The sequence below is a fragment of the Anoplopoma fimbria genome, chromosome 22 (genome assembly GCF_027596085.1).
Source record: "Anoplopoma fimbria isolate UVic2021 breed Golden Eagle Sablefish chromosome 22, Afim_UVic_2022, whole genome shotgun sequence".
NCBI classification, from domain to species: domain Eukaryota; kingdom Metazoa; phylum Chordata; class Actinopteri; order Perciformes; family Anoplopomatidae; genus Anoplopoma; species Anoplopoma fimbria.
Genome location: NC_072470.1, coordinates 9,362,504 through 9,388,861, shown reverse-complemented (window position 1 = coordinate 9,388,861; position 26,358 = coordinate 9,362,504). Strand labels below are relative to the sequence as shown.

General features: G+C 44.3%; 1 protein-coding gene across 1 annotated transcript in view; it reads left to right on the top strand.

The window, feature by feature from the left end:
* Positions 1 to 26,358, top strand: part of LOC129111485 (nck-associated protein 5-like) — a 113,934-nt gene that overhangs the window by 45,378 nt on the left and 42,198 nt on the right. The window contains exons 4-5 of the mRNA XM_054623455.1: positions 12,036 to 12,099; positions 20,921 to 21,054. Of these exons, the coding sequence (XP_054479430.1) occupies positions 12,036 to 12,099; positions 20,921 to 21,054 (198 nt within the window). The remainder of the gene's footprint in view (positions 1 to 12,035; positions 12,100 to 20,920; positions 21,055 to 26,358) is intronic.

The following is a 26,358-nucleotide window of genomic DNA, read 5'->3' as shown; positions in this document are numbered from 1 at the left end:
ATAGGAAAGAGGAGAGAGGAAGCTTCAGTCAAGTGTAGAGGCAGGCAGTGCTGCATTGTGGACGTAAACTTTATCATCCGCGGGATCAGTGGGTAGCAGCTGCGGAGCAAAGAGGAGAGCGTGCTGGTGGATTACCATGTGTGTCCTCTGAACGCACCAGGATGCTGCATCTCCACCAGGGTAAGAATCGGGCAGTCGTCAGCATAGATGACATGACAAAACCTGCATTATTTCTTCTGCAACTGCAAGATTTGACTGATTTGATGAGTGTTTGTTCTTGCGTTGGGACCCTGGGTGTCCTTACATTTGTGCCATACTTTGTTTTGTCAGAAGAATAAATGCACACTTTTTTTTGCCCATGGCTGTTCCACCTTCAGTTGTCTTTACTTTGTCCTGAGCAGCAATTTTTTAAATACTCCCCAGAGGAGGGAACATATTTCATATAGCAGCATTGTACACATGTGCAGGGGATTATCTCTGATTTGCACTGAGCCCGATTAGCCAGTTGCAGGGGGGAATCGCGTGTCCTGTTGCTAATGGCAACAGTATGTGGATGGGCCACTGCGTAAAGCACTTTGATTCTGATTGATAACACAAGGAAACGGATACCCGTCGTTTAAGCGGAGGTAAAACAATCAGGCATTGCAGGGGATTTGTATGTGCAGGAATGCATGTTTTTTCCTCCCACTGCTCCTTTTCTTTCCTCATACTCTCTCTCAGGCAGATTAAGATTTTCTACCCAGCCCACTAATCCCACAGTAAAATGACTGGTGTTGAACTGGGTGTGGATACAGCTAAGTGTTGGGGAATATGGATTATGGGGCCACTCTGTTATGATCAGCTTCTCTGCAGCTCCTTATTAATGTGGCGTGAAGTGCTGCAGTACGAGTGTCCATATGTCAAAGTCACAGCGGGTCAGGGGGTCTTTCCTCGTAGTCAGCCATATTTACAGAACACAGAAAGAGAAGCTAGGAAGCTGGAAACCGACACAGCAAGGATGCCAAATGAAGGATGCAGGACACTGGCTTTATATTTTTAGCTGGGTTTGTTATCTCTAAAAACAGAACTGCAAGGGAACATGAAAATGAGAGCATGGGAGAGTATGGGAGGTATCATCACTCTCTTGCTGGTGTTGTCAAAGTGCCAGGGAGAAATGTCTCTTTTTTTTAGTTTGAGTTGAGGTTTTTTTCGCCCTTGGAACTGGTGCTTCCCAACACAGGAGCAAAAAATAGCATCTGGGGATGCTTTATAATGGGAAACGCCAATGGATGTTGGCAACAGTAGTGAAACAAGTAGGACTGTGTTTTGTCAAGAATCTGGCAATACGATACAACATCATCTACATAAAGTCTGAGAAGACCAGAGCAGTGGGATGTGCTTTTGGATATATCACAGTCCCATAACATCCAACATCAAAGCAATACTTTGAGAGGGTGAATACACTGAGGTGTTTCCTAGTACTTTACAAATCTGACATTGCCTGATAGCAAAAGTAAATATTAGACTGACCTTTTAATCCAGAAATGTTTTACAGTGGTACACCTGGAAGTCAAACACAGTATTGACATTGTTGGTGCCTTTAAATGATAACCTTACAAAACAAGCATGTGACTTATCAACCCCTGTAAATGTATCCCATCATCCACTCTTTGCATGCAAGTTTAAAACTGTAATCTATTGTCTAGCCCTAAGTAGTCTGTCTCAATTATGTTCATTGTTCATGTTTTTGGATTGGACGTACAGTAGCAATCATCATTACTGTACTCCCCAAAAGGCTACAGTTTGGCCATTTGGTCCAGTTTCTATTTCGATAGTGTCCATTTAAAGCCTTTTTCTGGGAGCAGAGCTGCAGCCGGTGATATCATCCCGCCACCAGGGCAGATGTGTGTCTGCACTGGGCAGTTTGAGCCCTGCTGGCCTCTGTAACCTACCTGGGGATTACTGCGTAAGAGGATTGCCAAGTGAAGGGATTTGATTTTTATAGAATTAAAACTGTAATTCTCTCCATCCCGACAAATGCTGCAGTGCAACCATTTCTCCACATTATTATTTTCCCCCCTGCTGCCATGTTCTCATTCTACCATGACTACATCACGCGCCCTACATAAGCAGATTTCAAGCACATTTGCTGCACATTTGACGTCTTTGTTATTGTGAGATGTGCGATACCCAAGCAGGTTCATCAGTTTCAACAAGAAGTGTGCACTGGGATATTTTGGATGCCAGTGATAATCATTACCCCTAAACACCAGCCCAGTCAACTTAATTAAGATCATACTGAGCCGTGTGCTTTGTGTTACCTTCCACCCCCTTAAAGCTGTTGTCCCTCACTTTGCCTCTCACTCCTCTACATCCGATTTTTCCAACTTTTCCTCCTCCCCTTTCGTCTCCTCCCCGTATGTGGCGCTCTGTATTCGGTGACCCTCAGCTAGCATATTGGGTCTAGGTCAAACTGAATTACTGAGGAATGTTCCCCTGTTCAATGGCCGGCCCAGTGGGCCTCAGCATGGTAGCACTTCCCCTTCATTGACAGCCAGGGGACTTTCATTTTGAAGGAGGGGGGAGCTCCTTCCAGACAACTTTCCCATGTAATTCCCCCTGTCTCTGCAGTGTTCATTGGTACCGTTGGAGCCGTCAGCCAAAGCAGCCGGTTTAATGATGTGTACGTGTGAGCGAATCTCGGGATCTCGCCAGCCCGAGCCTTGTTGAGACGCTCTGCCTCTGTGACTGCAGGCCATCCAGCTCAATTAAGGGTGCTTTGAATGCATTCCTCCCCTTCGCCTGCTCTACATTTATCTTCCCCCACGAACAGCACGTGGGAACTCTAAAAAAAAAAAAAAAAGGTCCTGCAGAGCTCTGCGAGGCTAGTATGGACCTGTTTTCTGTAAATACAGCAAACAAAATAGCTCAATAAAGGATTCTGACATTTTTCCAGCTTGCACATTTTTGTTTCGAAGAGCCAAAACACATTGCAATCCAGCTGAAAGCTCGTGCTTTGCATTTCGCTGAACGTTAACAAGTACAAAAATCCAGAAAATGGGACTATCAGATGTCTTTTCTGTGTCTCTTCTTGGCTAAACTTGGAGTAATGTCACTCAGGGAAAAGCATAAAGTTTAATGGTCCGACACAATTTATTACCAATAAAAGGCTTTTATTTGCTAGCTATCAATGGCTTATTGCATGCACTGACTGTTTTGCCTGGAGACAAAGCTTTGTCCAGACACCCCTTGCTGACTGTTAAGTGATGTCATTAGAGACGGAGCATTTTTGTGGTTTCTAAATGGGTGAACTCGCTCCATGTGAGTTCACCAAGGTGCGAACACTGGCTGTTTTTGCAGTTACTGCTTTTAAACTGCCTGTTTTTTAGTCGGAACTGACATAAAATAGGATTTTTCTTTGTATGACAGCATACATTAACTTTTGTTTTCAGCTTTTGTTTATACCTCGCATATTTATATCTCAAAATCCCCAGAAGTGTTTCAGTTCTTTGATTTGGATTTGTTTTTTAGGTCATAGTGCTGCATGCCAACAGTATACAAGATAATATGGTGTTGTCCTTGTTTGTTATACACGGCCTTCCTGCTGACACACTTTCACAGGCGCATGCATCCCACAAGTCTTTACATCAAAGCAGTCAAAACTTCTTTGTGAGCATTCCCTCTCGTTTCATATTTCTTCTCTTGTCACGGCGATGCTTTCACCGGAGCGAGCCGTTTACGAGGTTAGGGAAAGCGGGTCAGTGTCGTATTTGAGGTTGCGCAGGGCGGGGAATGTCAACAAACTTCGGCTCCCAACTATCTTGGCTGTAAATCAGCGGATAATAGTGGGAGAAAAAAATGCAGGACTTCATCCAGTGGCTGGAGGTGTTGGCTCAGCTGGAAAGGAAATGGATGGAGACTGCTGGAGAAGCTCACCTGCAGTAAAACTCTTGTCCAAACAGCCCTCTTGTTGTGTTTAAGTTATTTTAGCCATTTGGTCAAACTCTTTGCTTAGAGTGAATAACAATGAGTGCACTAGCTTTAAATTACTTTATTACCAGCATGCCAAAGTGCCAGAACGGTAATGCTTTGGCAATATTCCTGTAACAGAAAGTACATGTAGAGGAACATATTCTCCCTTTATCTGTCAATTTGCACCCATCAGGAAGTAGAAATGTGGACATTTCAGCCGTCTGTTAAGGGACTGGAAGTGAAATTTAAATCTAGTGATGCAACAAATGAAATTGAACCCATGACTTCTAAACAGGAACTGTCTGCAACGCGAAATAGGTGTATGATTTCTGCAACAGCTGCCCAGCAACTTGCACACAGACCCGAGGTTTCGAGTGCTCCTATTTACCGTACCTTTGTTTCTATTGTGTGTGAAGCAGCCATTTGTCTGCCTCTGTAAAGGGCTACTGTTTGCCCGCCTCTCTAAAAACTATGTGTTGACAGCCGGTGTAAAACACCCTATTGCCTTTGCACAGTCTCCATGAGTCAGCAGAACCTTCCAGTGTTACGGTACAGTAGTAAATATGAGTCCCTGTTCTCTAATTACTTCAAACCAGGCCAGCCAGGGCGTAAAAAAACATAACAATGGAGGGAACGTGTGACTCGCCCAAAGTATGAGTGTGCATTTTTGTCCACTGAACCTGTCGAGGCGCCTGAATTATCATTTGATTTTATTAAACTACCTCATATAGAGCTTCACAATAGCAAGCTCGAACATTTTAAGCACCTTTGGGTATAATGTTAACACGTTTAGTTCAGTTTCTGTCTTCTGTGTCCATCCGAACTCTGGACAGGAAGTTGGGTCAACGCATCGGCTTGTTTTGTGCTTAGTGCAGCACGACATATTGTGTAGATTTGAGAGGTGTGTGCAACAGCTTCTCTGAGGACTCATGCAATTAACAGATTCCCCTGAAGAGTTTCAAACCCCCTCCTGCATCATCTTTCCAACGAAAGAATTGGGCAGGGTGTGTCAGACAATTTTCATTTCATATCATTACTTAACAGACGATCCAAAAATCTTGACGCAGACGTCAAACTAGTTCATGTCAAGCACCCTAAGGTTATAATCCTTCTGTGCACAGATCTTCTGAGACTTTTAAATGGATCTTGGCAGAATCCCGAATCAGAAAAGCCAGTCTGAGTGTCTGAGTGCACCTCACAAAACACAGGTTAACTCCTAAATCATGAGGTAATTGTAGTTACCGTTTTGAAGGGAGCTTTACTTAAACTCAATTATGTGTCAGAGTGTGTGATTCAATCGAGACAACCATCACTGGAACAACTCAAACACACGCACAGGATTATTACCTGTTGGAATGTGAGCGTGTGGCTGGGAATGCCTTTCGATAAGCTGGATTTCAAAACAAGGTGTGTCTGGAGGTTTTTCCCTCGTCTTTGTGAGGAGTGAAACTTGCTCTGTATCGACATATCTGTCTTCATCGTATCTGTGGTTGTTCAGGTCCAGCAGCAGAGCATCCTCTCAGTTTTGAGTCATCTCTCTTTTATGATTTGTACATAAAAGATTCAAAATATTGTGAGTGTGTATGCATGTCTCTGCAAATCCTCGCCGGTGTGTTTGTACATGTGTGTTCATGCATGTGTTTGAGTGCCTCTTGTGTGTTGGCGTCTAGCTCCGTCCTCGTTTTTTCACGAGCAGCGCCGGTGAGTAAACCCTCCCGGCAGACAGACAGGCCGACGGGTGTTGCAGCCATTTTTAAAGCACATCTGCTCATCCGCAATGTTTCCTTTCGTCTGGACGGGAATGCGTCTGTGGCTCGGAAAACAATTGAGGTCAGGTCGTGCTCGCAGAATGAGAAAACATTTAGGGAGACAGACAGTCAGGGCAGGGGTAATCCATGCATTCCTCAGAGAGTCTCGGAGGATTCCTCATGTCTGATTTTTTTTTTTTTGCTGCTTCAGAGGTTTGGAGATGCAGTGCACGCGTTTGATCGGCACTTGGCCTACAAAATGATGCATTTAAACCATTGCCCTCACTCTGATATAGCAGATTACTCCCCTACGTTGTTTACAAATCATTTTCACACAGTCTCATGATTGCACCCATCAATCATCAGCTCTGAGATCATATAAGTCCCCCTCCTGTCAGAAAACATACAGTAATGGTCCAGCAGTGTAATTAAGACTCTCCTAAAGCACTGATGTTATCACAGAAGGAAATCATAAACAACCCAGAGCATTCAACATGTTGTTGACTTTGGATAAATCCCGCTAATCGCAATCATCTCAACTCGTTTGACTGCATTACTCAGTGCGGTGCACACTTGTCCAAACAAAGGCCAACACATGACGCCATACGTAAGAATGAATAGGGGTCACGTTAGGTCTTGGTGTTTAGATGACCCACATTGTCACAAGACATTCTGGTGTCCCAAACAGCTTCTTCTTCAGAACTGTATTTGTCATCATCTTGCTTGTAATTTTCATAGTTCAATATGCTTGCAATTGTGATCTGAAATGGTAGAAAAACAACATACAGAATGGGAAGAATTTTTTTCGAAGCACAAAGAACAAAGCATGATGATAAGAAAAGTCCCTTTTCATGAAGTAAAGACATTTCAAGGCCACATGGCAGCATGGAGAGGCATGTGTTCTTTGTTTCTCTGCTCGCAGCACAACCTCATCACATTTCACCTCGTCAATAATTGATGGTCTGCTGTGGCGAGGTGAAGCTCATTGTGCCTGGCTGGCTGGGCGGGTTGGGTGTGTGGGGTGCTGACATGTGGCTCCTGTTTTTTCCGCTGCCCTCCGGTGCAGACGGGGTCCGTGGCGGGGAGGCGGAAGGTCAGGAACCAGCTGTGGGTGAGGCGGGGGAAACGGGCCGCAGGTCAGGCCGCCGTTCGGCATCTTTTCTGGTGATTGATTGGACCTTTCTAACGCATTGGGACCGATTGAACGTTCACAGATGTGCGAGCCCCACCCCTCAGACGCTTGAAGCAGTGTTTACACTGAGGGGCTGATTTTGATTCCAGCTCTGTGTTTAGGGTTTGACTGCAGAAAGGCTCATTAAAGTGGGAAAGAAACGATACTTTGATGAAGTTGCATGCGCTTTTAAAACAGGGACTAATACAAAATGTTGCGGTTTGACACAATGTATGTATAAAAATTGATTTGTGCACAATCCTGAGCTGTCACAACTTCCAGATTCTTACAAAAGAATGAAAGAATGAAATTATAATGAATCCATATGTCACCAAAACTTGATAAATTGGCATTTATGGAGCCTTGAGTTGACATAACCAATTTTTCATCCCATCTCTACCTCCTGGCAGTTGTAACTCTGTTTTCCTGCCAGGCTGGGGCTGGATGTTATAACTTATCAAACGCCTCGGTAAGCTCATTGTCCAACACTGTGGGCTGGGGGTGAAATATTGGACGGGTGCAGTAGGTTACATAACACAGCCGTAGGTGGATTAAGGATGGGAACGACCGGGTCCGGAGTCGGAGCCAAAATGTAGCCAGAGTCCCTCTGAACAGGATGCCCTATGTGGGCCACGGGGATTGCGTGCATGTCAGGGCTCTTAACCCAGCAGGAGTGCAGACGCTAATACATAAATGCATGGCAGCTCTGCTCTCATCCAAACATTTATGCATCCCTGCCGACCACTCTGTGTACGTTTGTGGTTCGGAACGATTGAACTGTTTAGCTCCCCGAAAGCCGCGATGACAATATTGGAAAGACGTTTTTTGCATCTTTTATACATCCTGATGTGCGTGTATTTATGTCGGTAAGAGTAACTGCTGCAGGGAACAAGCTGAAGCATTATGTGGAGTTTCATCTGTTAACATACACGGAGGCGAGATTAACCACACTTGATAATAAGATGGTGTACAGAACTGCAGGGAAATAGGAAACCAAGACACAGCTCTTTTTTTCTCTTTCATTATGTGCTTAACAGCAAACAATGTACAATGGATTAAACCACCTGTATGAAGGAGCCGTGATAACAGTGGTGAAAACACAAGCTAAGCGTCTGCCTCCCACAATGCAGTTCAAAGCGCATGGGTCCAACGTGTCGGCTCAGGTTTGGCGAACGCTCTGGTTGTGATTGATCCTCCCTCAGCCCTGACAGATCGTGTCTTTGCATGCCGCCAACGTCGCCCTAACGCTCTGAAGCAAACAGCCGGCGCGTTGTCTCACCGCGGGCTGGAGGAGGAAAGCGTGAGCGGGGTTTGCACAGCGTCTGAGCGAGGAGAATGGGTGGAGGAAACAGAATTGAGCTGCTGGTGTCATGATCACTCTGTGCTGTCTATCTCATCTCAAAGGAAGGGATGTAGAGCTTTTGATGCTGCTGCATTTGCATTTGAAAAGAAGGGAAATTATGTTTTGAGGTGTGTTTGGGTGGACAGCAGATGGTGTAAACTAGAAATATGAGAAGAAATCTTGTATTTGTATGCAAGCAGGGGAACAAACGTGCTGTGTGTTCATGTATAGCATTGCTGAACATGTACTAAACCTTGTTTTAAAGGTTCAATCAGTAAGTTTTTACCTTAAATATATGTTTGATATCCTATTTCCTTTTGCTGCATTAACGTTTGATGCATAGAAACGGTTACACCAGAGAGAGTATGTGAGTGTGTGTGGAACAGAGGGGGGTGTTGCATTGCAGATCGGGGCCTGTCAGCTGGTTTGGCTTGCTCCACTGAGGCTCGGCGGGGGTAAGGCCTCCGGTGCTCTCAGGTGATTCCAGGTCACTGGGAACTGCTGGAGGTCCACGTCGACACTGCTCATGATTTGGCTGCTGGAATTCACTCGACCAAAGCTTTATGTTGGGGCTCCGAGAGGAAGAAGAAAAACAGCAGAGCAGGAGGAGGAATGTATACACGGTCAACTGTCAGCTTGTGCTTTCATCACATGCTCGGATGTACGGGATAAAGGCACGATCTGTGGCCTGAAATAATTTGCATTTAGTCACAGTCAAGTGTGAAATATACACAGTGTGCATACAGCGTTTAGAGAACAAACATATGCAGTGTTAGAGATTCTAGTTCCGCTTTGCAATGAGAGAATACTATCTTGTAAGACCATTACAAGAAACTGACTTGTAGCAGACCCACGCTCACATGGACAATTGTTAGATATAGTAAAGGAAATATGTCTGATGGAAAAAAAAACGTTATATTTCAGAGTGAAAGGAGGTAGACTTGCAGACATCAGCACTGATTTTGACAATAATGTAAATTATTGTATAAAAGTTTTAATATTATTCTAAATATATCGTAGACTTAAACTGATATTGATTATTTTAGGTGTCAAAAAACATCTTCAGCAGTACGTTACTTTGCTCCTGTTTGTTCCTACAAATTCCATCTACTTTAGGTGATACAATGACTTCATCAGCCCAATTTCAAAACACCAGAACTATACCTTTAATTTTGTATTTTCCACCCTTATTCCGAACACCGTTATAACATTGGCCTTTGCATCTTGACACACAATTTATTTGTGAAAAATCTTGATGCAAATGAATAACTCAAAGAGAAATATTGCTCTAATCATCTAAAACAGAATACAGATGACTTTAATCTACGCTTCACTTTTTAAATATCACATAATTCCACATCAGCGTCAACTGGGCGCAAATGTCTCTGTTGAGCATCTTAAACCAGAATACTGTTTTGACTACCGCTTTGTGCCAGTTACTATAATTATATTTAACACAGAATGTCAAAATGCTCTATATTTGGCGATGATTTTTTTTCTCCGCGCGCAGTTGGCTCCTGGAACATGCCTGTACATAAGTGGCCTGAAACTTAACCCCTTACAGGGCTGGACGCTCAGCCATAACACAGACTGGAGGAATGCCATGCCGGTCCTGTTTAAGCAAAACAATATCTGCAGTGAGACAAAATCCAGAACTCCCCCCCCACCCAAACCCCCATTACCCATTTTTCTTCTCCAGGTAGTGTAATGGTTTGAAACACAGTGTTGTAATAGTAAGAGACACATTGTGTAACTGGAACACGAGTGCATTAGTCAGTCTCAGGTGTGGAGCATGCCGTCATACACTTTCTCACACACACACACACACACACACACACACACACACACACACACACACACACACACACACACACAGATCAAACTGACATATTTACGAGTGGTCTCTCTCACACACACACACACACAAACTGACATATTTACGAGTGGTCACACACACACACACACACACACACACACACACACACACACACATAAACAACACCTTGACTGTTATGAATGCATGTTCCCACACCCACATTTATGAATGCACAAACACACAAATTTCTCACATTATCCCAAGTGCACACACATACACACACACACACTCATGAATACACACCCAGACACACACACACACCCACCCCTTGTCTCCGAGCCTCGTTTGACTTCCTCCCCGGATTTGTCACCACCGCACCGGTTGTTTCACAATCGGCGTGCCAGGCTCGGCTTTGCCTAACTCAGCCTGGTTCCATTAGGGTGGAGGTGGGAATGGCTTCCACCAGCAGTAAGTTGTAGCTCAGCGCACTTTTTTCTTCAGTCCAGACGTTGGATTCATCCATCAAACCAAACATCCCCCAGCTGCCTCTTAATCACTGGGGGGTTTTCTGAGACAGGTAAGCCGCTCAGAAACAATGATGTCTTGTCAAAGGAGACGCGGAGATGTTAGTCATGAGTTATTTTTAGGGGTTTGGGAGAGGTTGGCGAGGGGGTTTGGGAGTCTGCTCCACTGAAGAAATGTGAAAAATGTGCAGGTGATTGTGATTACTTGTGTCTGCTGTATACACTCCATTATTAGGTCCCGTGGTCCCATATGAGGTGGCTTTGTGTATGTGTGTGATGTATTTTTGTGAGCACAGAAAGTCTGGAACAATACTTTGACAAAAAACTTACATTAGATGTCTGGATGTTATTCCTGAGCTTGCTGTAATCCTTCTATTTAATCATTTTTACACGTATTTATTCACTTTTTAATGTGTTTTGTGGTGTTTCTTTCTATTTTTTGAAGCAGTATGCAAGCAGCAATACAAATTATTTAGGGACAACAAAGTATGTCTCTTCTTATCTTGAATATCGGCTAATGAATGCATTCATTATCTTAATTAGTATTCAGAATGCAATGTATGTAAGGGTGATAATTGGCGTGCATCGTGAGCCCCTTGTATCCATAGTGTTGACATTTAGAGCACCATATTCTCGTCTTTATGAATACTAATGTATTATATGACATTAGAAATAATGATGTTTTGGTCTTTAACCAGCAGATTGTAGAGATTCAAACACGTCTCTTCGCCAGAGGAGGCTTTTTACTTCCTATTGTACTTTCAGACACTTGCAGAATGACTAGCTTTCAACCAAACAGTCTCATCTCTGACTGTCTGATGCCGGCTGGTTTGTCCTGGAGCAGCGTTTCACTTGTGTTTTTCAGTTGTGATACCTCAGGAGGGGCCATGAAATGGGGCTCTTTATGATCCGTGCTAGTGTGCCAAGATTTATCCCATTAAAGTCTGGAATGCCCTCACTTGGGAAACGGATTGGACGTGCACAGTCAATTTCTTTGTTTAGTTTAGCCTGTGTGTGTGTGTGTGTGTGTGTGTGTGTGTGTGTGTGTGTGTGTGTGTGTGTGTGTGTGTGTGTGTGTGTGTGTGTGTGTTATGAGTGTGTGTGTCAGCGTGTAAGGTCTGGTGCGAGGATGCCCTGCTTTTTTGTTTCCTCTGAGCTATTTTTGTCCGCACAGAGCTTCAAGCTCTCGGTTTTGCGTGGTAAGCGGACGACCCCGTCTCCTCCCTCTGTTAGTGAGTGTGAGTGTGTGTGTGTGTGTGTCTGTGTCTGCTGATTTGCTTGCAGGCTTGTGAGGATTCTCCTGTTAGGCAGAAGACAGACAAAGATTAGGCTTTTTCCCCTCAACTAGAACGACATTTTTAAGAACAGAAACAGACAATTAAAAAATATAAGTGCAACCGAAATGCAAAAGTGTTGGTGTCAATCCCACTAAACAAAGATCACCCGTCCACTCACTCTTCTCTCTTTCTTCCTCCCCCTTCAGGGAAAAGCTGGCCGTGGCTCGCCTGCAGAGGGAAGTCGCACGGAGCAAGAGCGAAGGAACAATGGTAAAGTACAGTGCTACTGCCTCCTCCACTATAATCTGTGCAAAGCCCAAAAAGCCACAGTGTGCTCACTTCACACACTCACCCACTCACACACACACACACACACACACACACACACACACACACACACACACACACACACACACACACACACACACACACACACACACACACACACACACACACACACACGCTGTCAAGCTGTGCCAAGCCGTCACATCGGCCAAAGTCAATCTTTTGGTGTCTCAACACTTCCTCCGTTGATCTTGAAGAAGACTATTCTGCAGAAACGAGGTTATTTTTCAGCCGTTTGGTACAATAATAAACAGGAGGTCTGATCAATATCAGGCATTCTGCAGGAACAGGTACTCGGATGCATGGTCAGGTTGTGTTACATTATAAAGCTGCAGCTGTGGCTTAAATGGCAATTGATGATACTGTGCTTCCACTTCTTTTTCAAGAGAACCCGTGCAAGCAAGGGAAAGAATTCAGGAGGTGTAGATTTGCCGATGTGTGTGCACATAAGTCCAAATATCTTTATTTGTCTTTGTCTCTGAACGTGTGCGTACCGTACGGTGGGGAGGTCAGAAAGTGAACCACGTGACGTAGCGTGTGGAGTGGAGCTCAGCTGATTGCAGCCTCCGAGCAGAGGCTCCGACCGCAGGCCCAGCTGTTCGACTGCACCCCAGTGACGCCTCCGACTCTCTTTATGGCAGCAGGCCTAAAGCAACAGCACACATTGGGCTGAAACACTGCGAGACTCTCACACTGTTCCGTGTGATTCTCTATTGTTCCCTGAAGGAGGAGCGCTTGTTTTCTCTGCTCGCCTCTCCACACACGGTCAGGAGGTCAGATCACAGGGTCAGATTGCTCAAGGGCACTTCAGCACGGTAGATTCCTGCTTGAGGCTTGAACTTAGTTTTGACACAGAGATATGGTATGGGGCGAATCCTCAATGTGAACGATTCTTCATGTGGAAAATTGACTTTAGTTTTGTAACAGTTTATAAACGTAAACATTGAATACCACGGACTAATTCAGGGAGAGTAAGACAAGTGATGGCCCTCCTTTTTTCTGCCTCACTGACCTTTTTGTGACTCATCCAATGCTGTCGTCACTGTAATGTGTGTGAATGTGAAACAAGAAGGTGCAGTTTTGATTTCCAGGGTAGGCAGATATACCGTTCGATGAATCCTACATACCGTTGCGTGAGTCATGTGGGAGTTGTAAAAAGTATGTTGGATTGTAGGAATGAACATGACTAAACTGATCAGTTAAGGTCACTCTCACACCTGTATGGTTCACAGAAGAAACAAAAAGACCACAAGCCCAAAACATCTTTTAACCTTTTTTCACCTTCAACTCGTAGCATTTATGTGTCCAGAGTCTCCTCTCTTTGGTACCTGTGTGTACATAACCTTGCATCCTTTGGCATCGACGTAGACCTAAGAAACGTATATCATTCTCCAGCTCTCAGACTCACGCAAGTAGTAGCTGACATGCTAATTATTACTTTAAAGGGGTGTGTGGACTGCTGTCTACGCATGCACAGCGCTGAGAGAGAGAGAGAGAGAGAGAGAGAGAGGGATGAGTTATCTGTGCCAGACAGGAGGAGGGTTAGGAGGGGTGGATGGAGGATGGAGGAAGAAAGGGAGGAGGGGGATATCACTAAGCTCCATTTGAAATTGGGATTATCCCCGTCGGAGTCCCCCCTTGCACTCTCTCTCTCTCTCTCTCTCTCTCTGGCATTCCTGGGAGGCTTCGGCGCTCGGGCACGGTTCTTCAATAGAAATGAAAAAGAGACTGCTGCATCAAGGAGATAATTGTCAAAGTGCTGGCTGGTGTGCAGTGGGAACTGCTCACCATCCACAGCCCCCCACAAACCCGACGCCCACTTCTATGCCCACTCGCTTCCCCCAACCCCCCATCTTCGCCTGCCAAGGGACTAACCTAGAGAGAGAGAGAGAGAGAGAGAGAGACAGATTAAAAGAGCCACAGACTTTTGAAGTGGCTCTACCTCTCCTCTGTATCTGATGCCCCCTCTTTAACAGCCTCTGTTCACTGCCTTGGTCTTTCCCTCTCTACATCCATTAGCGTCATCAGAGACACAGAAAGCGGCAGTGCCACCCCGTTGCTGGTTACTTCTGCAGCGTAGCTCCGAGGGGAAGTGTTCTGCAGAACCATTACTAGAGCTTTGTGTTTCAAAAGAATGCAAAAGGCATCTTAATGATTGCACAAGGCGCTTGCACACCCTGCTACATTTGTAAGCCTCAGGTCTCTCTTGCACAGTTATGTGTAAATGAAACGGCATTAACAACAGAGTAACTGAGGACGTGTGTTTTTAATTGGGTGTAAAAGTACAGCATTCTTTTGTTGTGGATCATTTGGGAGAATCGTCATTTGATATACTTTCCTGGCAATCAGTTTTGAAGCTCATGGTATGAATCTGCAGAGTGTTCCACCACGAACATGGCCACACAAGATGCATTTGTTATTAGTTTGGAGTGATATAGTCTAACAACTGCCAGATCCGTCTCTCTTAGACCGCCGTTTGTTCCCTGAGCTTTATATGAGGGCTCGGACATGATGCTTTTGGCTTGCTCCGCAGAACGCCATCTTTAAAACTCATACAAGAAAAACAGTGGATTTCCCGTTAGGTGTTTGATAGAGCACAGGTCATGGTTTATTCTGTGAGGGCCTGGGTTTCTTTACATAAAGCCGGCCCTGTCCGTCTGGAGTCAAACCGCTCATTCACAGCCTCATCGCTGCTGTAGGTTTCTTCTCTGGAATTCCTCACACCCCAACCCAGAGGCGTGGTACAGGGCAGGGCTGCTCTCCATCTCCCACTCTCGTTTGATGCCACTCTGAAGTGCAATCTAAGTCCGTCAGGGGCAGGATGCCGGGGTTTCCTGTCGGGGGGGGGAAAACAGAAGTGCACATGCAGGCTCGTAAAGGCAGCAGTGGGCTGGGCTCTGCATTTAAAACTGCTAGATTATGACCACTGGAAACGGCTGTCTAAACAACGTGGAAATCATGCTTTGAGAGTCTTTATTTTTCTTTGGGTTTTTGCGGACGCTCTCTGATATCTGAGCTCAGACAGAAATGAGTCTCACACACACACACACACACACACACACACACACACACACACACACACACACACACACACACACACACACACACACACACACACACACACACAGTGGATCCACTCACAGTTATTTCCCGGGACGTTTGTGTTGATTACAGTGTTTGATTGGTTCATGGCTGAGTGAGGCATCCATATGAACGATAAAGGGGAAATGTTTTTTGCTTGAACTTTTCTTAATTGTGTGTCTCGCTTATTTAAAAGTCTGATTTCTCCAGAGTGTTTCATGTAGAAGTAAAGATAAGAACGGAGCTGCTGCGTTCGTGAATATAAAGTGGGAGCGTGGTGGCACAGCATGGTGAAATAGGCCCCGGAGCCAAGATGGCAATCAGCTGAAAGCAGCAGCGTCTTTTCTGCAGTCTGCAAGATTCATGTGACACAGTTTGTAACATTGCATGAAGGAAAATATACTTCTTTATAGTCTGAATGGCCTTCTTAATAAGTCATTAATTAACAGAGAACTGGCATTCTCACTGCATCTTTTCCTCAACTGGGTCAAATCTTTACAAGAACTTGTCTGGATCGGTGCACAACATATAACTCAAAGACAACAGATGTTCTTCCTGTGCGAACCGAGCCAAAGATCTCCTAGTTGGACAGGCAGAGAAGACACACTGGGACAACAAATGGTTGGCAGATACTTCAAGAGTTAGTGCAATCACTTGGCATAATCACGGTTTAATTATTTTGTGCTAATTAGACCATATCAAGGTTCTTTTGACAATGATTTATTAGTGTTTAAACTACCATTAAAAACCACCTTTAGGATCTTTTGAAGTGTGCTTCCAGCAGATAAAGAAAGGTTTCGAGGAGCTTTTAAAAGACTCCGGTCCTCATGGAGATCCAGCGTTGAGGGACCTTCATCGAGTGTTTTTCTGACAGCTGTTTGGAGGGTGTGTGACAGCGTGGAGGTCTGGGGACTCAGGTGCTGTCTCTGCAGATTGGCCTTATCAACCACGGACAGCGGCGCCGGCCGAGATGGGGTCCTCCCCCCACCCCCCACCAGTGCTCGGCACATTCACCGGGTGACGGGCGCTGACAGCCAAAGGCCCCAAATCGCATCTCCACACTGTCCCTTTTCACCCACTATGCAGAGCGTGTGACTGAATGACTCGGAGTGCGTGGGCTGGGTGGGTTGGGTGGGGGGGAGCTCCCTTGGCAATGATAAATGGGCTTCTCCTATGATTTAGCATATTCCTGGGGTGTGTGTTTTATTTGCTACAGTGCCTGCGGCTGTCTACGAGAGAAGAGGTACACTCTAATGTAGTGGCTCTCCGTGATAATTGAATTGATGGAGCCCTGGGGGACACAGATTTCTAGTGAATAAAACACTGTATTATATCTATAACAAGTCATCTCAATAAACAAATGTTCCAGTAGACCATAGTTAATATCAAAAGGCACTTTTTTTATCTCTTTAACTTACATGCTCACCGTGGTTTGTCTTTAGTGTATCTGCCCTGGCATCACATATGCGTGCCATGTGGCCAAATCCTCCTCATGTTACACTTTCATTTGAATTGCTGACGAGCACACACACACACACACACACACACACACACACACACACACACACACACACACGCACATGCAAACACAAACAGCCGAGTGGCATGTTTTATTTATGAATGAAGAACCTGCGCGGTGTATTGTGTCCCTGATGTTTGCTTTAGCAGCGAGCCAGAGATCCGCTCCCGGCCCCTTTTGATTAGGCAAAGAGCTCCAACTGTTGGGGGGGGGGTTTCTGTGTAATGAAGAGATTATTGAGGCCCCTGAACTGTACCCCAAAACCCTGCATGAACACTATACAGTTGCACAAGGACAACAGACGGAGTCGTAGCCACAGTGATGGCTGTGCATACTGTACACATGCACTTAACCTGATAACCGCAGCTCCTCTTTTATGGGAGACAACGTTGCGGAGGCAGAGGCCTCTAATTAATTTAGAGTCCTCTGTGGATCTTGGAGGGTATCGGGGGGGGGTTCGAGTCTTCTAGTAATTCAGCTCGGATGAATACCATTACCATCTAATGCTGTCCAATTACAGAGGCGAGGTTCATTCTGGGCTCCACTGCAACTAATACAATTGTAGACATATGTCGATATAGAAGTAAGAGGGAGGAAGCAATATAACCAAGTGTATGTTACAATAAAACAGTTTTTTTTTCATTTATGTGGTGTATTGAAATCAATAGCATCCTGCAGTCCATTCAATCTCCAGCTTTACATGATGGTGATACATTCTGTCATATCTAGATGGAAACATTTTTCGTTATCAACCAGGAAATGAAAGCAGCCTCGCTTTGTGACAGAGGTCAAATATAATCCTGAAATGCCCAATCTGGGCTTGTTTCAGATATATGGCTCAGCAGAGCGGTATAAAAACCCTGCCTGGGACATTTTATAGATTACTTTTGCCTATTCCATTTGATATTGCTTTTTTTTCTCTCCCCCCAACCATTGCATTGTTTGTATGAGCTGCTTTGTTAGAGCTGCCAGTTTTTCTCCAGTAAAATGTTGCCCTCTACAGGAGAAATAAGGTAGTGCATTGCCTCCAGCACAGGCCAGAGAAGACAGTAAAGTGAGAGGATTATCTCCTCAATCACTGGATTAACTAAAGTAAATGTTCTCACAGAAAGTTGCCGAGCATGTGTACATCACATCCACTCTGTGTTGACTTTGAGATATCTTCCCAGGGCATTGCTAAAGGCGTGTTGCATTTGTAAGGCTTATTAAAGAATATGCTTTCAATTAGCATGTTCTTTACCACAGGAAAAAAAGCCATGAAGTTGTTGTAGACAATAAACATTTCAACTGAGAAGAATCGTAATGTATTGCTGTGGATTTCTGGCCACATAAAGATATGGTAATGTTTGATTTAATGGCCATAGGCCTTGTTAAATTGCTTAAATTATATATTGAACAAAAGCAATAGAGGGCTTTTTTTACTACAATGTGGACCATAAATCTTGTCTTGTTATAGAGGTTGTTGGCAAGACTCAGCAGACACATAGTGGTCGGTGCTTTATGCCGGGGGCGTTAGTTAGGCCATGTGGGCAACAAGAATCAGGACTAAATCTACCGTGCTTTTGTGAGAATCCGTGCCAACTCCCTGAACAACACTGTACACATGAATACGTGTGGTGCTGTAAAGAAAAAATACCTTTTTGCTTGTTTGCATTGAGAGAAAAACCAGCTAAACTACTGGATGCTGGAGGTTTCTCTTGCAATTAGCAGATTTTAATGCATGTTTGTATCATTAAAAACATATTTCCATCCTTATGGCTTAAGGAAAAAATCTCTCCGCGTTTTGCCATGGAAGTAAATATTAGTAATATGCTTACATAATACTGTCTTCCTTTACGAGGGCTTTTTTTTCATCTCTTGGCCAATTTTTCCATAAAGAAAGAAGGTGAAGAAGAGCCAGAAAGTGGTTGGTTTTGGTCCAGATATATAGGTCCAGGTCTTGGCAGGGGGATGTACTACTTTATGCCTCTGTACGTCTGGATTTACAGCAGCCATTACTCCTGACAGCGAGAGCCTCCCTGTTGTGTAAAGAGCCGCTTCGCATAGTAGCCATGGATTTATAGCCACAGTGAGGACCAGAACTGGTTTTAATGGTGACTTGGGTTTAATAATCTCTCTCACCGACCGATTCGCCCAGTTACAATCTGCTTTTGTGACAGAATTCCTGCCAACAAGCAATATATTCTAATGAAATATGATTGTTTATTGAATGCATTCCAGACAGTATGCTCAAAAAACAGCAATTTTCTAAAATGTTTGCTGATTTACAGGCTTTCCAGTTGTTTTTGTATTTTTCTTTGCAGTTTAATTTGATGGTATAGCTTTAAATTATAGCAGCAACATGTTAATGATACACTGAGCAAAAAGACAAACATCATCATGAGGATGTTTTGACTACATACCAATCAGTGTTCCTCGTCCTTTCACGCCACTAGATGTCCCCATAATGCTTTTGTGGGAAAAAGCACTTCAGCATCTCTGCAGCCTTACACTGAATAATGACACAGCTTTATTGGTGCTTAACACAGTTTAAAGATGAGCTCTAGAGTGAAAAAATTTACATTTTAATTCTGAAATGCCTACTGAAAAGTCATCACGGGCTTTGTTTACTCTCGGACCGACTATCTGAGCAGTCAATGATTTCAACTGTCAAGTCAGATCATTTCTTACAACGAATTGACAGGATAATCCGCTCCTAAATTTACAGCCAGAGAATGACAGTATAATGAAAAACATCTGCTCTTTGTTAGTGCACCTCAAATCCAAATCTCTATTCAGCAATAACTGCACCTTAGTTTGCAAAAGAAGCAACTTTTTCCCTTTTTTCCCGGCAATCCAGTTACTCTCTTTCACCTCAAACCAATTTCCAGTTATTTAACAATCTTATATTTTCAGCTGATATACCTGACAAGATGGGGACAGATGGTTAAAAAAGGAACCAATTGCTCGGCAGCAGGAGATTCTCTGTGTAGCGACTGTGAGACTAAATGAATGTCAGCTAAAATCCTCAGCCTTGCTGCTAGTGTGTGCTCAAAGTTCCTCCACCACTGTGTCACTAAAAAGACTCCCTATGCCAGATTTTCCCTGACAGAGCCACAGTCTTTGAAGTTGGGTTTGAGGCGAGGACGTTTTCTCTCGTTTGGGGAGCAGGTGGCTGAGGCCATCAGACAGAGAGGAATCCAATTAAAGACTGAAAAGAGAGCTTTTATTTGGGGATGGTCTCTGGTGAAAAGGGGGCATAAAAATGGTGATCTGTGGAGACCTTGCACACCACAGACTATGGAAGTTCTTCCAAAGGATGATTGGGCCAACTGGTACCAAACCAGGCTCCAGTGAAAACACTTAAGAGCACTAAAATGAGCTGAAAAAGTGTGTAGAAAGAAATTAAATCTAGTCACAAATTAAATCCCAAAGGTAAATAAACCTCTTCAGTTCTACTACTTGCCTCTCTGTAACGAACTCTAGATTCTGAATTTCAAAATCCATCAAAAGTTAAGTCAAGGGAGGTCATATTTACTCATAAAAAAACCAACTTTATTTTGTATAAATTAACAGTTTTTGTGTGGGTGGGAGATAAGAGTAATGGCTGCTGTTGTGTTAAGCTGTTTGTATTTATAGTTATCACTAGCTTTAGTTATAGTTATAATAGTTAATGTGGAAGCACAGCACTGGAATGCAATGATGAAGTGAGAGCGGAGAGAGAGATTGAAGTGTGCAACACCAAGCCGATGTTGTTTGACATTTAGTGTGAACTTTCTGTCATAGCAACAGAGGAAAGGGGAGCTTCATTAAAAACATTTCAAAGTAACAACAAACTATGGAAGTAATGCCGGTACTGGAGCTTAAATGTCATCATGCCCTTATTCTTTTATTTTCTCTCACCCCTGAAGCACGAAGAACAGGATGACCCGTGTTGGATGTTAGACAAAAGGATGTCTGTGGACTTTTTATGAGTGATTTTCTTTCTATGATCATGATGTTGAAACATTCTGTTTTCACTTACTCTTCTCTAAGGATGGTCAGCAGCAAAAATGACATCAGGGGCTTACGCTCCAGGACCCTAAGCACATGACTTCGGGGAATCGTTTTGAGGCCTTTAGGCCATACACACCTGCTCTGACAGAAATCTTTTATCCGTGTTCACAGCGAGAAAAGCTGATCCACGAGCTAGAGGAAGAGCGACGCCTGCGACTGGAGAGCGAGAAGCGTCTCCGGGAAGTGACGGAGGAGTCAGAGCTGGGACAGGCGCAGATGGTTTCACTGCAGCAGCAATTCTCCAGGTAAGAGAACGCATTTGACATCATTGAAGGACTGCAAGGAGCCTTAAATCCTATTGATCAGAATCAATGGAGGTTGCAGACTCGATCATGTCATCCAATACATCCTGGGATAGGATCCAGACCTCTGTGACCCTGTGTAGGTTTATCTACTCAAGTACTGTACATGTACAAGCATTTTAAAAACAGACAACTAAAATCAAACAATGCTTTCAGGCCATAGAATGAGTCATGATTATGGACATTACAAGCTAGAAGCAACATAAAAGCTACGTCATATCATTCCCCATCTCTCTCTCTCTCTCTCTCATGTCCTGTCATCTCTCTACTTTCAGCCAGTAAATTAAGTCCAAATGCACCAAAAAATATGGCTCTAATAAACATTTGGAATAGACAAATCAAAACCATAAGTTTCAACTTCCATTTCTTTTCAATAAAAGTCATTGACTTTTGGCTGCAATTTCCTGCAATCACCACTTTGTCTTAATAACCTTAGAATCAATACGGCCGCTTTGCCCTTGCCGTTTCCTCATTTTCTTTGTTCTTGCCATTTCGTCTGAGTACCTTGGTGATATTTTCTCGGAGTCGCTTCACCTTGTCGTCGGCAAACGACGGGTTGATGCATTGCGTTGGGCTTCAAAAGGGGAGAACTTCTAAAGCGTGAAGTGCTCAAACAATGCTCCTGTCATAACTTCGGTAACCTCTAATGCACGAGCTGCTCCTCCATCTTGCAGCCGCCGAGGTGTGACGGAGACGGGCAGCGAATCAAGAGTTGATGCCTGAATTAAGCGATAGGCATTCAGTGCTTTACTTGCATAAAAAAGGAGTCCAGAGGATTTCACATTAACTGCTTATCTTCTCATTAAGTTGGTGGAGAAAATCCTGTACATTTGAATGGTCCCAGTGCCGTAGTGCAGATGAGAGCAGAGTCCCCACCAGGGGAAGAATCAAATAATTAAGAGCCATTCCAAAGATTTATCACACTTTTAAAATATTCCATTGATGCTTCTGAATTGAACCCAGTGGTGTTTCTCACTTATGTCCTAACATCCTTTTTTTTCCAGACAGCCTTTTACAGTTTACACATTTTTGTAAAATGTCCTTTAGCTGCAGTTTTTTTTAGGTCATTTCACCCAATTTCACTTTGTTTGGTATGTCAGTAAAGGTCCAAACAGGATATTACCTTTTAAATGATGGTTTACAGTTGGTATGTCATGACTTCCTGTTCCTGTGTGGACCAATTTTGTGTTTCCAACAAAGCACCTGTCCACGTCTCTACGTTTCTTTTTACTGTGCAGGATTGTAGTATCTTCCTGTCTGACCTGTGTGCAGACTCATTGTGCTCCCTGCACAATTATCCAGGAAATAAATGATAATATTTGTGGAGTACATTCCCTTCCTCGGGTAAGACTCTTTAAAGAGGGGCGGATGTACTGAAGTGGTGAATTAGATAGGAGAGCAGCAACATGAGAGTCCATGTCTTGCAGCAAGAGAATGCCCTGGAGTTCTATTAGGTGGGAAATGTATAAAGCTTATCCCTGATTGGGTCCTGCACAAGTCCCCATGGAGACAGATGAATTTGTCGCCATGGCAGGAGGTCGCCCAGATGGATTGTTCTCATTGGATGCCGAGCGGCTGCTGGGCGAGACTGCGGCTCTTGCATTATAGACAAAGATTCCATTATGTCCGTTAAAAAGCGCTTATCGAAGACGTTCACCCAACCTCGCCACCTCACTCATTCCAGTCGCGTTGCTCATTGTCATTGTGCTGAATTGCTGTAATTTCCGTTTTTGTGACTCCTGGGGGAAACGCAAAGTTCAGCTGCTTCCCCTTCCACAAGTCACAGAGATATCTCCCTCTAGCTCGGCACAAACATGCTAACAGGATTTCAGTCTCACTGTCGAAGTCTTAATCTTTTTGTTTAAGTGTGGTTGGGTCCTCATCTGAATGTGAATGAACAAGTCTATGCATGCGGCCAACGTGTGTGTGTGTGTGTGTGTGTGTGTGTGTGTTGTTTACGCATACCTGGCCCTGCAGTGGATTAGCACGCTCATACTGCAGCCAAATAATCGGTGGCTCCATGCCGTGGTGGCAGATGGGACATCAGTGAGGTCACTTTAATTAGAGTCTTACAAGCTAAGAAAAAAAAAATGGTAACTCGGTGTTCCCGTGACCCTTTGCCCCACTTGCGTCTGCTGCTTGCTCTGCTGTTTCTAGTTATTGGCTTATGGATATATACATCCAAACACACATGCACTGCTTCATATACAAGCACACTCACCGTCAACCATGTGACAGAAAGTCCTTCATCCATATCTCCTGATTGATTTAGGCTTGTATTTGTGGCGCATTAGGGGAATAGAAACCTCAGTTAATCAAAGTGTCTTTTGAGATAACGCCCCGCAAAAATCATGTTAAGTGGACATCCAATCTTTTTAAATAGACTGGAATCTGTTTGACCTCAGGCTACAATTGATTTCCGTATTGCTAATTAATTGAGGTTGTGCTTTGAATCATGAGAATGAAAGTGAAATCAGGCTAGTACCAGACATTGAATGATGAAAGCCAGCTAAATGTTACAGCAAAGATATCAAACATTATGCTAATGAGTTTCTCAAATATTGCCAAAAAAAGGGTCCAGTCAGATTTAACTAAATGCATTTTTTTTTTTAATCTTGCTCGGGGAGACAGAGGTGTTCTGTGATGATATGAGACAAAAGGTAACGAGCTGCTTGTTGGAGTTGCACGTGGCATCAGACACATGAACAAACAGGCATATCCACAACAAAAAAGGAAAAAGATCAGACAGTCACTCCTGGAGCCAGACGACCTCGGGGGAATATCAGCTTCTTACAGCCTTTTGTTTGTGTCTGTGTGTTTACCTCAATACATCTCTGTAACACTTTTTTATTTTTTGGCAGAGGTTGAATGTAAGGCAGGGAATCGCCAAAACTGGAACAACTAGCTTTTTCTTTTTCTACTTTCATCCGCTCAAGAGCTCAATTTCCGTGTGTTTTTTTACGGCTGAGATCAGAAAAGGCTGCATTCCTCAAGTGACTGGCCATTTAGCTCCAGACATAGGTGTACACACACACATGCTTCTATCCACACGCCCTCCCCCCAACCAGTTGAGCCTGGTGTGGGTCACATGCCCAGCCCCTCCTGACTTGGGTCAACCCCCCCAGGGCTTCACCACCACGTCATTAAACTCCCAGCAGATTAGTGGGAGACTCCAGCTCACAACCCAGCAGCCTCCTCAGCCCACCCTGGACGTCCCACTACTCCATATGGGCAAGACATTTAAGAGCCAGAGAGGAATGGAGGTGAGAAAAGATGGAGGTCGGCTTGTCGTTCAACAGATGAGAACAAAAAAATGAGATGCATGTAGAAATATAATCCATCGCGTGCATTTGGACGTCTATCCAGCAAGGACCCTCTGGAGTCCACTTCTCCTGCTTCTCCTGTGTGACTACTCTCAGACAGGATGACCGGTGAGCAGACAGGAACATGGGGGCCACTGGGGGCCCTTCATGGCCTGAAGATGAGAGAGGCTTTTTTCAGGTAATGAGCAGAACAGCGGTTTCATTTTGCCTGTTAACAGAACTCGGGGACAACTTTTTTGAGGCAAGTTGTTTGCGTTTTGTTTTGCTTACTGTACTTATCCTCTTACAGACTTCATTGTAGTCGGTCTTCTGGCTGGTGTGGAGATTAGACACTCCTTGAAAAGGGAAAAGGAGAGGCCTTTTGTTGGCTGCTGCTCATAAGTCTGCTCACACACCAAAACACAGAAGCTCAGGTTCGATATTTTGACGTCCGTGCTGCCTGCTTGTTCTCGGATTTATCTGTTTTTTTTTGTTACTTTTGTTCTCTGTAAGGTGTGCGAGGTAAACCAGTTTGCTTAAGATAGTTTAGAAATAAATTCCTCGAGACTTCACCGTCGTTGTCACCCAGAACACATGTGAGCTCATCAGCAAAACCGGGGCGTTTACAGCCGACCCAGTCCACTTGACTCTGAATTATTGGCGTCTTGAAGGGCCCTCTTCGTGGCAGGATATGGGAGACTTACGGCTAGACTAACAACAACAGCAGACGATGACTGGTGCCTGCAGATTTACGGCTCAGCAGCGTATTCTTTCTGCACATTACTCAGAGTGTGAGAAACATGTGTGGATGCAACGTGTGTGTGTGTGTGTGTGTATGTCGGAGTCCGATGATGTAAACAGGCAAGAATTGCAGCGTTTTTTCAAAGTCTGTACTAGTTGTTTGGACAGTCACGCTCAGGTTGAGATCCCTCCACAGTCCGTAGAGTAAAGTTTCAGAACTGTGTGTGTGTGTGTGTGTGTGTGTGTGTGTGTGTGTGTGTGTGTGTGTGTGTGTGTGTGTGTGTGTGTGTGTGTGTGTGTGTGTGTGTGTGTGTGTGTGTGTGTGTGTGTGTGTGTGTGTGTGTGTGTGTGTGTGTGTGTGTTCATGTGCTACTCTCATTACCAACGCCGCACTACTCTGGACTGCACAGCTGGACCGGCAAATATGCGCCAAGAGGGAGCTGAGTGATTGCACTCTGTTTGCAGATCAATGCCCCTCTCTTCTAATCATCCAAACCTCCAGCCACGCCCAGACAAAGTGTTTTAATTTGGGCGCATTCGAAAATGGGCCCCCCTGCATGCTTTTGGCGGCTGCAGGATTTAGTCGGATGAATCAGGCCCCTGTTCAAGACGACACATCTGGGGTCATTAACAGGATGGAAGGGAGGGGGTCAACCTTTTGAAGTTACTTCCTTACTCCTGCCCAATGGGGACGAGGGCTGTTAAATAGATAATAGGTGTCTGGACTATTTTGGGAGCACCTCATATTTAAAGGAGCCCCACTCTCTTTAAACTTCCAAATTTGAGCAGGGAATTACATCTGATTGAACTTAAATTGGGTTGTTCTACTCTATCGCTTGCACTAAATAACCAGCCCACAAGAGAGCTTTGGTACCAATCTTTCTTTAAAAAAAGAGAACAAAGTCTGTTCCATTACTAAGCACCACGCTGGGTTTGTGGGTCAAAGTGCAACCTATTACTTGCTTGTAACTATGTCAGACAATCACAAACACTCTGCACTCGGCTAACTTCCGCCTTGGATTAAACATGCTGGTTATGATGTTTAAAGGCGAGTTGAAAGAGGTCAGATTACAAGCTTTTGTGGAAGTAGGGCATCCATCCTCACATCATGATAGCTCGCCTGTTCTCTCTAGCTGTGTGGAGCTGGAGCTCGCAGATTGTAGCCTAAAGCCAAAACAGCATGTAATTCAAACTGGCCTCATGG